The sequence below is a fragment of the Phragmites australis genome, chromosome 11 (genome assembly GCF_958298935.1).
Source record: "Phragmites australis chromosome 11, lpPhrAust1.1, whole genome shotgun sequence".
Classification (NCBI taxonomy): Eukaryota; Viridiplantae; Streptophyta; class Magnoliopsida; order Poales; family Poaceae; genus Phragmites; species Phragmites australis.
Window position 1 is genome coordinate 1,266,488 of NC_084931.1, and position 14,055 is coordinate 1,280,542.

The 14,055-nt window shown below is 38.4% G+C and overlaps 2 protein-coding genes across 2 annotated transcripts; one reads left to right on the plus strand and one right to left on the minus strand.

Moving 5' to 3' along the window:
* Positions 1-265: 265 nt before the first annotated feature.
* On the minus strand, positions 266-1,161 carry LOC133885948 (leaf-specific thionin DB4-like). The gene is made up of 3 exons (XM_062325726.1): positions 860-1,161; positions 704-772; positions 266-614 (listed from the first exon to the last, which is right to left on the minus strand). Exons 1-3 carry the CDS (start codon positions 1,095-1,097, stop codon positions 514-516), a joined length of 408 nt encoding a protein of 135 aa, XP_062181710.1. The 5' UTR covers positions 1,098-1,161; the 3' UTR covers positions 266-513.
* Positions 1,162-5,538: 4,377 nt separating this feature from the next.
* LOC133885123 (leaf-specific thionin DB4-like) lies at positions 5,539-6,393 on the plus strand. The gene is made up of 3 exons (XM_062324773.1): positions 5,539-5,837; positions 5,925-5,993; positions 6,083-6,393. The coding sequence occupies exons 1-3, from the start codon at positions 5,600-5,602 to the stop codon at positions 6,181-6,183; spliced, it is 408 nt and encodes a 135-aa protein (XP_062180757.1). The 5' UTR covers positions 5,539-5,599; the 3' UTR covers positions 6,184-6,393.
* Positions 6,394-14,055: the final 7,662 nt, after the last annotated feature.

A 14,055-nucleotide genomic window follows, 5' to 3' on the forward strand; every position in this document is an offset into this window, starting at 1 on the left:
CTTGAGGGTATTTGCAAGTATAGATCTTTTTCTAAAAGCATGTTAAATATGTAAAAGTAGCATGCATGTTTGAGAGAAAGGGGTTCCCCTAGCAGTCAATTTATAGTGCCAATGCTTAGAAACGGTCCTTTGCGTGACGTCTATCTTGTTAACAACTATATTTGATTATCACTTGTTTCTGTTATGTCTAACTTCATTTACTCTTGTTTTTAAAGATACTACTTCTTTTTAACTAAATCTTTAACACTATTTTACTTTCAAAACATAAAAGAAAAGAGAAATTTAATAACGAGACAAACGATCACAACAAAGTTCATTGGCCAAGGATATATTCGACATAGATGATCACATTCTCCAAAGAAAATGATATCACCCTGACCCTTATTCGAAATAGAAGAAAGAAACTGAAACAAGGTGACACGGCTTGTTGGATGCATGCAAGCATCCAATTATTGAAGACATAACAGCAACATGGCTTTGGCTACCACGAGAAACCCCAGTGCATGCACTTGCTTAGGCAACAACAGTAGCGGCGTCAACGTCCTTGGTGCAGAAACTAATGCATGCATCGTTGCAACGTTCCACGGTGTCATTCGCTTCCTCATTGCCAAAAGCTTGTACCAAAATAACATGGATTAGAAGCAAAACCTTTGTCAACGAGCGACTGGTAAGAGGCAAGCTATATGTAATAAATTTATCTTACCGGTGTTTATTTTTTCACAAACAGAGTGCATACATCCCAGTTTGCAGAAGTCAGGGACGTCTGATTCATCTGCCAAAACATCTTCTGCTTAAATATGGAATTTCTTGTTTTTGACAGACAATAGACTAAAAAGAAAAGAATATGTTCATGATATACCAGAGTGTGGGAAGAGGGTAAGTTTATCATAAGGGGGCATGCATTTCCCGTCAACAATTTTGCAGCCAGAGAGTTTTGCACATACTGGCCTAGAAGCACCCCCAAAACGACATGTGTTATAGATATTTCTTGCTGTAGTGGATGGGCAGCAACTCTTAGCTTCCACTTGGATGACCTCTAACACTAGACCCAGTATAAGTGCACCGATAATCACACTCTTCAGACTCTTGCCCTCCATACTCTCAAGTATTGTGACGTCACTCACGGGAGAAATAGCTGCAATTCAAGTGACGAGCTACGCATCCAGGGCAGCTATTTATAGAGGTTTGGACCATGGTACTCAGACACCACTTTGGACACGTGGATGGTATTGCCTTTACCCAATGTCTTCTGGCCCTAAGCCAACGAAAGTATTGTGCCATGTAGATGATAGTACTCGGCCACAGTACGCGTGTGATTCATGAGGGATGACAATCCATCAATTATTGAAGCACGGCGGAAACAATGAAGGGACGGACAAGCAATTATTTTTAATAGTGCTATAGTACTGTAGTTTAAGATTTGCATGACCATCTGTTTTCTCAATCGTTGAAAGAATATTTTCATCTCTTACAAGTTTGATCCTTCTTCATTTATACAGTAAAAGGAGAGGGATGCTAAATTCTAAGACTAGCTTAGCACTCACGGAGCTAACTACGTCTAGCTTATGATAACAAAGGGAAGGCATGTATACCTAGTTTGGTCGACCGGTACGCTTGTCCTATCATTGCGCACCGCACGCTCACCAGTGGGACCATCTTACATGTCTGGCTGTCTTGCAGATCCCGTCTCATCCACTTAACAGCGTCATGCTTGTCTGCAAGACCATCCTATAGCATTCACATAGGATGAGGTATTGCACCTCTACGCCAACCATAACTTTACTCGTCGAGAGGAGATGCCCGAGGAAAAAAAATATTTGAATAGATGACACTAAATAAAAATGGATAGTTGAAATTACTATGAATTGTTTCCACTATCTCTTGCCTGGTTACTTCTATCTTTGGAGCTTCCATGCAGCTACAGGTGCGATCAGATGGTGGTTCAGTCATATCCTTCTGTAACTCCATGAGATGGTATAGTGCAATTAGATACATGTCTATCACAATATATAATTTCACTTCTTGGTCCGTTCAGAGCGTCACATGCAACCACAAATCATTAGGTTATCTATAGAGTGAGACCATCTTTAGAGCAACAGTTCATATCTATGTATTGCAGCACGGTTTCACCGGAGATGGACCAAATGAACCGCTCGCTAATAGATACTTTAGAACATGTACAATGACAATAAATGCGTCATTTATTAGCAACCTGATGTAGATTTTTTTTAGTTGGAGGCAAGAGAAAATTATCAGTAACAAAAAATTATCTTAGGTTAGAGATAAACAGTATTATCGGATTTATCATAATTTTATTGACGGTAGATAAAACTTTTTGGACAATTTTTTTTTAAAAAAGAGCTTAATTTCTCTAGAAAATCATATAGATTATATCTAAACCATTTAATATAAAAATAACATATAAATGAATTAGGATTAGAGGGGTGCATGGTCTGGCGGGCTGCAGGTCTACGTTTTGTTGCCCGCGTGTTGAATCCAGGAATCAAAAGACACTAAATTTAAAAATTACCAAAAAATTTTGTCAACAAATAAATTTACCGTTACCCGCCGATAAACAGGATTATCGAGTTTATCGATTTTTTTCAGCGATAAATTTTCTTAGGGTTAAAGAGAGAGAAGGAAAAGAGAGAAAGGGGCCGTCTCTCCACAAAAGGATGATTCAGGTATAGCTCTCCAAATGATCTGAATGTAGCTCGTATTCATTTCGATGGTTGTATAAGAGACACTACTATAATAGTTTATTATTAGTATTAGACGCTCAGTCCAGATTGTACAAGAATGAACATGATGGTGCGGTGTAATTAATGAGCGAGACGTACGGTATGGGCACATGCGGTGTGTCATAGTATAACTTGGATTGTATGGAGCTAGCGTCACATGGGGTGCCCTTTAGTCCACCTCAAAATTACTATCTTGTTTGTATGCTTAATACAAACATGAGTCCACATCAGCCACCTTGTTTGGATCAGCCATTCACAACAACGAACATGTGCGTGCAGCACGTTTTCTGTTCTCGTGCCGTTCAAAGGCATTATACATGTACTTAGGCAGTACTATCTTTGTAGTATATCTGCATGTATTTAAAATATTATTTTCAATATCTGCATGTATTTAAAATATTATTTTCAATAGTGCTACAATACTCACACAACTATTTAAGATCTGGATAGTACTATAGTATCCACCCATCTTCTCTAAATAGTTGAAAGCATAGTGCTATCAATTGCCACGTACTATTATAAAATTATTTCAGCATTATCAATATAATTGCATGACACATACTGCAGCTGAACCATATCACATCATCCTGCACGAACCGCAAGCAAGGCTCATGAGTTGAAAATCCAACTAGCAAAATCATACAATTTTTCGAGTTAGAAGTTTGATTTTGACGGTTGAAAGTTTGAATTTATGAGGTACTTGTGTTTCCAACATACGTGCGGCTATTACAATTCCCCGTGGAAGAGCATAATACATTCAACACATCATAACTCGTAAGTCCCTTCCTTTGTTTACCTAACAACCTCAAGGAGGATGGACAAAGTCGCCCTGTCATAATCTTTTTACCCATGGAAATACATGTCTTAATGTGTCACATACTTGTGAGGCATTCCGCATCCCACACTGATCATTCCAGATCGAGTGCATGCATATGTGGACTTGCGTTTTCGACCAACAGCCTCTCCGATTGGAACACTAGCATGACTTGCATTGGGACATAATATAGTTTTACTGACATGTGGTGCTGCGGTGGTGTTACTACCAAGTTTAGGAACCTCGTGGATTTTCACCATGATGCTTGATTAATTTTACCTCTCTTTTCTAATTCGTCTCAAGGCTTACAAATTAATATTAGTGGCCAGCCGATGCAGAAGATTTCTCTTGATCATTCAAGATCGAGTGCATGCATGGCGGCTAGCTATTACTCCCTCCGTTTCGCAATGTTTGTCCACGCCTACCATTACGTACAAACCAAGAAATACTGAAATCGAGTGAAAAAATGCATAGAGATGACTATGCTACCCTTAATCAATGTAAAGATGAGAGCAAATAACTCACCAGTATTGGAGTAAATGCATGCATTCACTCAAGGGCATAGCAAGAAAATAGACCATAAAACATCCTTGGTTACCGCAATGGACAAATAATTTGAGACAGATACTCCCGAGGCTATGAACAAACATTGCGAAACGGAGGAAGTAACATGGAGTGTATGTGTGTATGGTAGGAGTAGTAAATAACACTGAGACAGCTTGGTACGAATCAAGAAAATTATGGGTAGCCAACAAACTAGTACTGTGACGAGTAATCTATTATATATATTAAAGCCCAAAATGTAGAGCAATTATAGGGTTGAGTTACTGTAGCTACTATTTATATAGGTCTCCCATATGTGTACATACGTATATATGGATATATATATATATGTATGTGTATATGTATAGGTACAAGTATACATATACATATATGTATGTGTTTATGTACATTTTTTTGAAATTCTAGAGATAATATGTACATTTTTTTGAAATTCTAGAGATAACAAAAGTAATAATAGTTATATTGATAAATCAGCTAAAATAATCTAAAATGCATAGAAACATATCTAAAACTAAAAAAATATGAAATAATTTAGTTAGGTTCTATTGCTATTGTCTACATGTTAAAATTATGTGTATGGATGAAAGTACCACTATTTTATAATTAAATGAATATGTTAAATATTGATAAATCATAAATAAATATTGAGATTTCTAAAATTAATAAATCTATTTTTTTTTAGACAACACGGGTTACACGAGCCAATCCGCCTAGTTAATACTCCACCCACCACTACATGCCGGGGAGGCAGGGCAGAGGATGCCACATGGTCCAACGTGCAATCCACCGCAATAGAACGCCGCCTGTCCACCAAGTGGATCTGTGCATGACTGCTCTTGTAAAAAGTCTTGCAATGGGCCGGGGTTACAGAAGACATTAATTGAAGGTACCAATCATATGTGTACATGTGGCTATTCTACGGCCCTATAAGTTTCATTTCGCTGGAAAATTCAAACTGTCATGTTTCAGGACGTATAAGAGACACTACTATAATAATTTACTATTAGTATTAGACTTCGGTCTAGATTTATGCAACCTATAATCAAAGTTAGCAAATTATTGTAAGAAGCATATAAATGCAGAAACGTAAATAAGGTAGAGAGAGCAAACTCGATATAAGAGATTTTTATCCCATATTATTGATGGCATAAACATCACCTATAGTCCATATTGGAGCTTCACTATTAAAAATAATTGCTTGTCCTTCCCTTCATTGTTTCCGCCGTGCTTCAATAATTGATGGATTGTCATCCCTCGTGAATCACACGCGTACTGTGGCCGAGTACTATCATCTACATGGCACAATACTTTCGTTGGCTTAGGGCCAGAAGACATTGGGTAAAGGCAATACCATCCACGTGTCCAAAGTGGTGTCTGAGTACCATGGTCCAAACCTCTATAAATAGCTGCCCTGGATGCGTAGCTCGTCACTTGAATTGCAGCTATTTCTCCCGTGAGTGACGTCACAATACTTGAGAGTATGGAGGGCAAGAGTCTGAAGAGTGTGATTATCGGTGCACTTATACTGGGTCTAGTGTTAGAGGCCATCCAAGTGGAAGCTAAGAGTTGCTGCCCATCCACTACAGCAAGAAATATCTATAACACATGTCGTTTTGGGGGTGCTTCTAGGCAAGCATGTGCAAAACTCTCTGGCTGCAAAATTGTTGACGGGAAATGCAAGCCCCCTTATGATAAACTTACCCTCTTCCCACATTCTGGTATATCATGAACATATTCTTTTCTTTTTTGTCTATTGTCTGCCAAAAACAAGAAATTCCATATTTAAGCAGAAGATGTTTTGGCAGACGAATCAGACGTCAGTGACTTCTGCAAACTGGGATGTATGCACTCTGTTTGTGAAAAAATAAACACCGGTAAGATAAATTTATTACATATAGCTTGCCTCTTACCAGTCGCTCGTTGACAAAGGTTTTGCTTCTAATGCATGTTATTTTGGTACCAGCATTTAGCAATGAGGAAGCGAATGATGCCGTGGAACGTTGCAACGATGCATGCCTTAGTTTCTGCACCAATGACGTTGACGCCGCTACTGTTGTCGCCTAAGCAAGTGCATGCACTGGGGTTTCACGTGGTAGCCAAAGCCATGTTGCTGTTATGTCTTCAATAATTGGATGCTTGCATGCATCCAACAAGCTGTGTCACCTTGTTTCAGTTTCTTTCTTCTATTTCGAATAAGGGTCAGGGTGATATCATTTTCTTTGGAGAATGTGATCATCCATGTCGAATATATCCTTGGCCAATGAACTTTGTTGTGATCGTTTGTCTCGTTATTAAATTTCTCTTTTCTTTTATGTTTTGAAAGTAAAATAGTGTTAAAGATTTAGTTAAAAAGAAGTAGTAGCTGTAAAAACAAGAGTAAATGAAGTTAGACATAACAGCAACAAGTGATAATCAAATATAGTTGTTAACAAGATAGACGTCACGCAAAGGACCGTTTCTAAGCATTGGCACTATAAATTGACTGCTCCTAAAAAACTTCTTTCCCTTTCTTAGGAGAACCACTTTCTCTCAAACATGCATGCTACTTTATACATATTTAACATGCTTTTGGAAAATGATCTATACTTGAAAATACTTAAGGGGTCATCGTCACAATAAGCACTACTACAAAAATTATTTTTAGAGACGGGTGATAACTCGTTTTTACAGACGTTTAGTGCATCCGCCTGTGATCGAAGGCCTGTAGAAATAAATGATTTTCACAGGCGCAAAAGTGACCGCCTGTGGAAATCTATTATCACAGGCGGTTCACTTAAGGAACCGCCTGTGAAAATATATTTCCACAGGCGGTTCCTTAAGCGGACCGCCTGTGGAAATTGATTTCCACAGGCGGTTTCTTAAGCGGACCGCATGTGATAATCGGTTACTCAATCGATATTTTTTTAACCGAAAAAAAACAAAAATTTTTTTTTGGACCGATCAGGAACCCCACGCGGTCGCAAGTCACAAGTCACGCGTTTTTTCGCGCGAAATACGCGCGCTACGCGGTTTTTGGCACTCGAAGTCGAAACCTATCGGGTCGCGCGATCCCTCCCCACCATCACACCAGAGAACGACAACTGATCGTAGAGCATATGTAATTCTTTTGATATCTGCAATCCAAAACTTTAAATGATTATTTGGGCATCTAAATGACCTCAAATGAAAAACTTTTCAACTACAAAGTTGTAGATCTCGTCAAAGACTACAATTTTCATATAAACTTTATCCTCATCCGACCTCATATAAAAAAATTATGAATTTTTGAAAATAAGCTGTCACACATTTTTACAGACGGTTCGTGACAGCTTATTTTCAAAAATTCATAATTTTTTTATATGAGGTCGGATGAGGATAAAGTTTATATGAAAATTGTAGTCTTTGACGAGATCTACAACTTTGTAGTTGAAAAGTTTTTCATTTGAAGTCATTTAGATGCCCAAATAATTATTTTAAACTTTAAACAATTATTTAGATATCTAAATGACTTCAAATAAAAAAAACTTTCAACTACAAAGTTGTATATCTCATCGAGAGCCACAATTTTCATATAGATTTTTTCCTCATCCGACTTCATATACAAAAGTTATGAATTTTTTAATGGACGGTCATTTTCAGAGGCGGTTCTATGTAAAAATGGTTCCTTATGTGAACCGCCTGTGAAAATATATTTTCACAGGCGGTCCGTAACTGCAGGTGACCCTCGCCAATTGTTCAGATGGTTTTTCAAATAAACCGCCTGTAGAAAATTATTCTAAATGTCTTGAAAAATAGTTTTTTATAGTGAAGTACAATTAGCTTTTAGATCATAAAAATTAATAGAAATGCAATACAACTCTAGTTTCAAATGCACTGTGTGCGAAAACGGGCTAGCTTTTGAAAAACACAGCTCGGCAGTATTTTGTTAGTCCTATGAAATTAGTTATTATCTATAAATGAGTATAACTTAGAGCAAGTAATACTACCTTTGTGTTGGGTAACCACCTCTTGATGGGGTTGTGTGGTTACGAGAGTATATATGACTCCACTCACACACCCACCATGATTCCAATATAATCCTAACTTTATGCACACACACTAGTGCGCTATGGTGGAGAAGGCAAGCCTTCGGTTTTGGGTGTTGTTAATTTATTCTCAAACTGCAAAATTTTGTTCTGTAAACAATATTACGAAATTTAGGCATATATATATATATATATGTATATATATATATGTATATATATATATGTATGTATGTATGTATGTATGCTATTCGTGAGTTTGGTTCCATGTGAAGTGGCTGTGTCTATCATTCTTCGCTGTAACCCAAAAAGGATTAACTTATTGCTATTCAGTCAGTAATTGGCTACGTTAATTTATTTATTATTTTATTTATACTTTATCAATTTGGAAATATAATTGTATAAAATATGCATACCAATAAACTTGTACATAACAATTAAGTAATTAACTTTCAGTACATAATGCTTGGGAGGGAGAGGTGGCAAGCATATGATCGCACAAATACACAAGTCACCGCAATGAACTCATTGATATCAAGTGCATGAAAATTTTGTGCAAGCTAATCGATCCTGTATATGTGGCTGCAGAAGCTAGGTAGACTCCAGTAACTTCGGTTGCTCGATGGTTCATAATAGCATGTTCACTTCTACTTTGTTTCTCTTTGTACTTTATATCTTCTGAATGTTTTCTCAAAACTGGAATTTTGTTAAATCCAAAATAATTTCTTGTAAATGGCATGCGGAACCACTGCACCGGCCGTGGTTTTTTACCATGATGCTAAGTTTTTCACCGAGATTGCTTTCTGTTGGTGCCATAGCGTACGCAATATTAGAGGCAGCCTGACGAACAAGATCTGTGCCCAGGGGTGGAGCCACCGCCGAGCGACCCAGACCGCTGGAGCCACTGGAGAGGTAGAAGCTGAAGTTAGCCCGTAATAAGGTACGTGATCGTTATGGGCATACGCATGAGTAATGAACACCAAGTATCGGTACAGATCTAGAGCGTCAACAAGGATATGTACTAACTGAGAAATTCATTGATAGCTCATTAACTAGTGCTAATAGGACGAGCATCCCATACTAGATGCTGGCCGGTGAGGCAGATGAAGCCATATGGTCGATCTTGCAAGCTACCACAATAAAACATATCGTCTATATATGGTCACGTGCATATGCCCCAAGTAGCCGGATCCAATACATGCATGGTCCAAATAATGGAGAATCCAAATAAGACAATCGCCCTAGCAGGAACACGTGGTTCTCAACTCTCTCTCTTTATATATGTATGTATACACATATACGACTACGCCTAGTCGCAACAGTGAATTATATTACGTCACCCTTAGTTGCTGCAGCTACCTTACCACTATTTCAGTTACGACTAAGAAAATAGTTAGTTACGACAGCACAGATAGTTGAGTTACGATCACATGACAAAAAAAAATCAGTTACGATAGCAACTATACTGCGTTTTGGATCGTAACTAAGGTGTGCGCAGAGGTGATCCAGTTGCGATCACAGTTACGACTAAGAAAATAGTCAGTTACAACAGCACAGATAGTTGAGTTACGATCACATAACAAAAAAGTCAGCTACGATAGTAACTATACTGCTTTTTGATTGTAACTGGGGGTGTATATAGAGGTGACTCAGTTGCTATCATATGATAAAAAATGCATAATTACGACTAGATAAGGTACCCAGTTATAAAAATATATGTTTGTAGTAATTGACCTATCTTATGAGTCGTAACTATACTGTTTTTTATCGTAACTGCGGAGTGGCGAAACAGTAAACTATAGTACACCTAGACACAAAATAGATATACAGTGTGTATATATATATCACATTATTGTTCACTCGTACCATGCATGCTTCTCTTTGAAATCGCATACGAAGAACATGGAAGGAAGAGGTCCTACGAGTTTGATTGTCGTTGTGCTCATTCTGGGTCTAGTTCTGGATCAGAATAATACTTGAAAACTATAGAAAATCCTAGAAAGTTATATATATATAGAAATTTGGGGGAAATCAAGAATAATACTTGAACACAATAGAAAATTCAAAAAATATAACAAAAAGATTAAAAAACATGAGAATCCTAGGGTCAACTTTTAATAAAAACTTGAGGTTCATAGAAAATTAACGTTCGTGTTTTTTGGGAAAATTAATTACATAAAAGGTGAGGAAGAATGAAATATTTAACATACGTATTCTTAGTTTAGAGTAAATTTTTCAAAACTTGAAGTTATATTCAGACCAAATCCTTGGTTTCTTGTGTATTTTTCTATTTTTATTTTTATTTTGGCTTTTCTATTTTCATAAGTGTTATTCTTTTTTCTCCTTTTTTATCATTTTCCGGTATTTTTCTTAACGGTCAGAGATAGTTGACCTAACAGGAGTGGCAAAAAGAAAAGGGAACAAATGGAGTAGTGAAAAAAGAGAAAAGCGCCATTTTTTGACGGTAGAAGAGAGAATTGAAGTTCTTTCACTGACAAAAAGAAATTATTCTCTATATTGATCGATCTCTTCCATTTATATTTATAGTAATGTCTGGATGGCTTTTCCACACCCTTTGCTCAAACAATATGCATGGGGGAGGAAATTTCTTATTTGACTCATAAATTCAAACTTTCAACCGTCGAAATCAAACCTCCAACTCGAAAATTTTATGGTTTTGTTAGTTGGATTTTCAACTCATGAGCCTCGCTTGCGGTTCGTGCAGGATGGTGTGATATGGTTCCGTTGCAGCATGTGCCATGCAATTATATTGGTGATGCTGAAATGATATTATAAGAGTACGTGGTAATTGATAGCACTATGCTTTCAACGATCGAGAGAAGATGGATGGATACTTATAGTACTATGCAGATCTTAAATAGATGGTGAATACTGTAGCACTATTGAAACTAATATTTAAATATAAGCCGATATGACAAATGTCACAACCCAAGCCCAGAATTGCTCTCGCATGTCCTCGAGAAAATATAATTACAATGATCAAATTCTGATAACACATATGCAAGCACGTGATTGTACTATGTGCATATAAGCAAATTAATCGATATACAGTTTATCTAAGAAATACTCACTGTTTCTTTCAACTGTGGAGAAAAGCCAAGTGCGTTCGGTTAACTCACTGCATGCCTACCACAAGATGTTAGATTATAGCTGCCGTGAACCTTATCATTGTATTATTTTCTTTAACTTTTTTGTTTACTAAAAGTGGCTCCATATTATCTAATCTCCTCACACTTCACCCAGAACAATTAACTGTGTTCCAACGGGTGTGTTCATGCATGCTCATGAGTTAGAATGGGTGTGAATGCTGATGATGAAAATAAACAATCCGATTAGCTATCATAATCTGATCAGGTAGCTAGCTGATGATCGTGACTGATGTGGCAAAGGGGCTCGAGTACTAATAAATCAGGTGATCATTGAACAAAAAGATAATATACTAAAAAGATAGTACTGCATATGTACATATATAATGCCTTTGAACGGCACGAGAACAGAAAACGAGCTCCACGCACATGTACGTTGTTGTGAATGGCTGATCCAAACAAGGTGGCTGATGTGGACTCATGTTTGTATTAAGCATACAAACAAGATAGTAATTTTGAGGTGGCCTAAAGGGCACAACAAGTAAGAAGACGACAACGTGGGGGAAAATATTTAGTGCAGGTTTTTCATCAAGAAGTTCAGACTCTTCGTCACGATCATCTACAGGCACCGGAATTCTAACATCCGGAGAGGAGCTAACTACCTTCATCGACAGTGACGTTATCAACCACGAACAAAAAAACTTCAACATACTGCAATGGTGGCATGAGCACAAGACGAATTATCTAGTGCTTTCACTGTTAGCGCGAGATTTGTTAACGGTTCCTGTATCTACAGTTTTTTCTGAGGCTGCCTTCAGTCTTACAGGAAGGATAATCGAAGAGAGAAGAACAAATCTGTCAAGTGAGATGGTTGAAATACTCACTATAGTAAAGGATTGGGAACAAGCTGAAGCACGAATGCAACACACTGCAGAAAATACTGAGCTTGAAGAATCATTCCAAAATTTGTATCTAGATGCTGATGAGAACGTGTAATTTTAAATTTTCTGAGCTAGGTTGTACTCTTTTTTCCTTTGCTAGAAAGGTTTTAATGAGGCAACCTATCAATAAAGCTCATTTTTAGAATTAATCATGTGCCCCTATTATTTCTAAGTTTTTTTTATTCATGGTTTTTGTTTATTTTTTTTAAAATACCCCCCGCGGCCCCACCCCCACCTACCTCTCCTCTCATCGTGGCCTATAAATACCATCTACTCCATCTCAAACTCCATGTATTCTCATTGCCCACCCTGCCCACCCATCTCTCTTTTCCTATTTGCTAGCCAAGTAGCCAGTAGTCACTTCACATCAAGAAACCAATTCCATATTTCAATTCATGGATCAAGACGCCGAGAACTCACGTGCATGGTCATGGGTGTGGCAACATTTTGAAAAGGTCTTCAAAGAAATTAACAGGGAACAGGTAAGATTTGCTAAGTGTAATATATGCAGCATAGAAATATGTGCCAGATCTCCACATGGAACGGGACACTTGAGGAAGCATATTAAAAATTGCAAGCAAAATTATGGGGTTTCTAATGAAACCATGTAATTTTCGGAGCATAATCATTGGTTGTACTCTTTTTTCCTTCTAGTAGAAAGGTTTTTAGCGAGGCAACCAATCAATAAAGATGTTATGTATTTATTTTCTATATTTTTTTATTGTTTTTTGGATTTTTTTAGCTATTATTTTTGATTTTTTCCTATTTTTTTAGTGCTGACGGGCCCAACGTGCCTCCACCGTACCGGCCAGGCCCGTCGTGCCTTCCCGTGCCGACCTGGCCCGTCGTGACTCCACCGTGCCGGTCGGGCCCGTTGTGCCAAACGGGCCTGTCGTGCCTACACCGTGCCGAACGGGCCCATCGTGCCGAACGGGCCCATCGTGCCGGCCGGGCCCATCGTGCCGACCGTGCCGTGGGCCGGCCCGGCACAGCACGGTGACAGTTGGGCCGTGCCGTGGGCCGACGGCTCGGCACGCGGGCCGGCACGGCACGGCCCGTAACAGTAAATGGGCCAATCGGGCCGTGCCGAGATGGGCCCGTGCCGGGCCGGCCCGATTGGCCCATTTGGCCATCTTTAAGTTTACTATTAGTATTAGACTTCGGTCTAGATTTATGCAACCTATAATCAAAGTTAGCAAATTATTGTAGGAAGCATATAAATGCAGAAACGTAAATAAGGTAGAGAGAGCAAACTCGATATAAGAGATTTTTATCCCATATTATTGATGGCATAAATATCACCTATAGTCCATATTGGAGCTTCACTAAGAATATGCACCCGGTCACCAAGACTCTTTCGATCATATCTCTTGAGCCACTAATACCTCAACCAAGATGAGTCGTCGAGCCACCAAGGTAAGGCATCACTACAAGCCCCTTTTTCGATCACTTGTCGTCATCTTCACTTCGGAGCTTAAGCCACCAAGGCACGCGTCCCCATACAAACTTTTTGCCACCGCTCCACACCAAGTCAGATGGTCAACAAGCTTGAGCCACCAAGACCCGAGGTACCGGCGAGTCACCAAAACTCCAAGGTATCAGCGTACTACTTTGTACAATGTAGGATCACTCATTGATCCACTCTCTATGTAGCAATAATTAGCAACAACTTTCTCTAGGTCTATTAGCACTGATCACTCTCTAACCTTATGCTTAATTATCTTGGATGATTACTTTAAGCACTTTGATGGTTTAGATGTCTTTTCAAGTATATATAAGCTTCTCTCGACTCTAGCCCCCTCAAATGGCTGAGTGGATGGATATTTATGGTCTTAACCCTATGAACTAGTAGTTACTCCAATAGTCATATTTTGTTGTACTCATTAG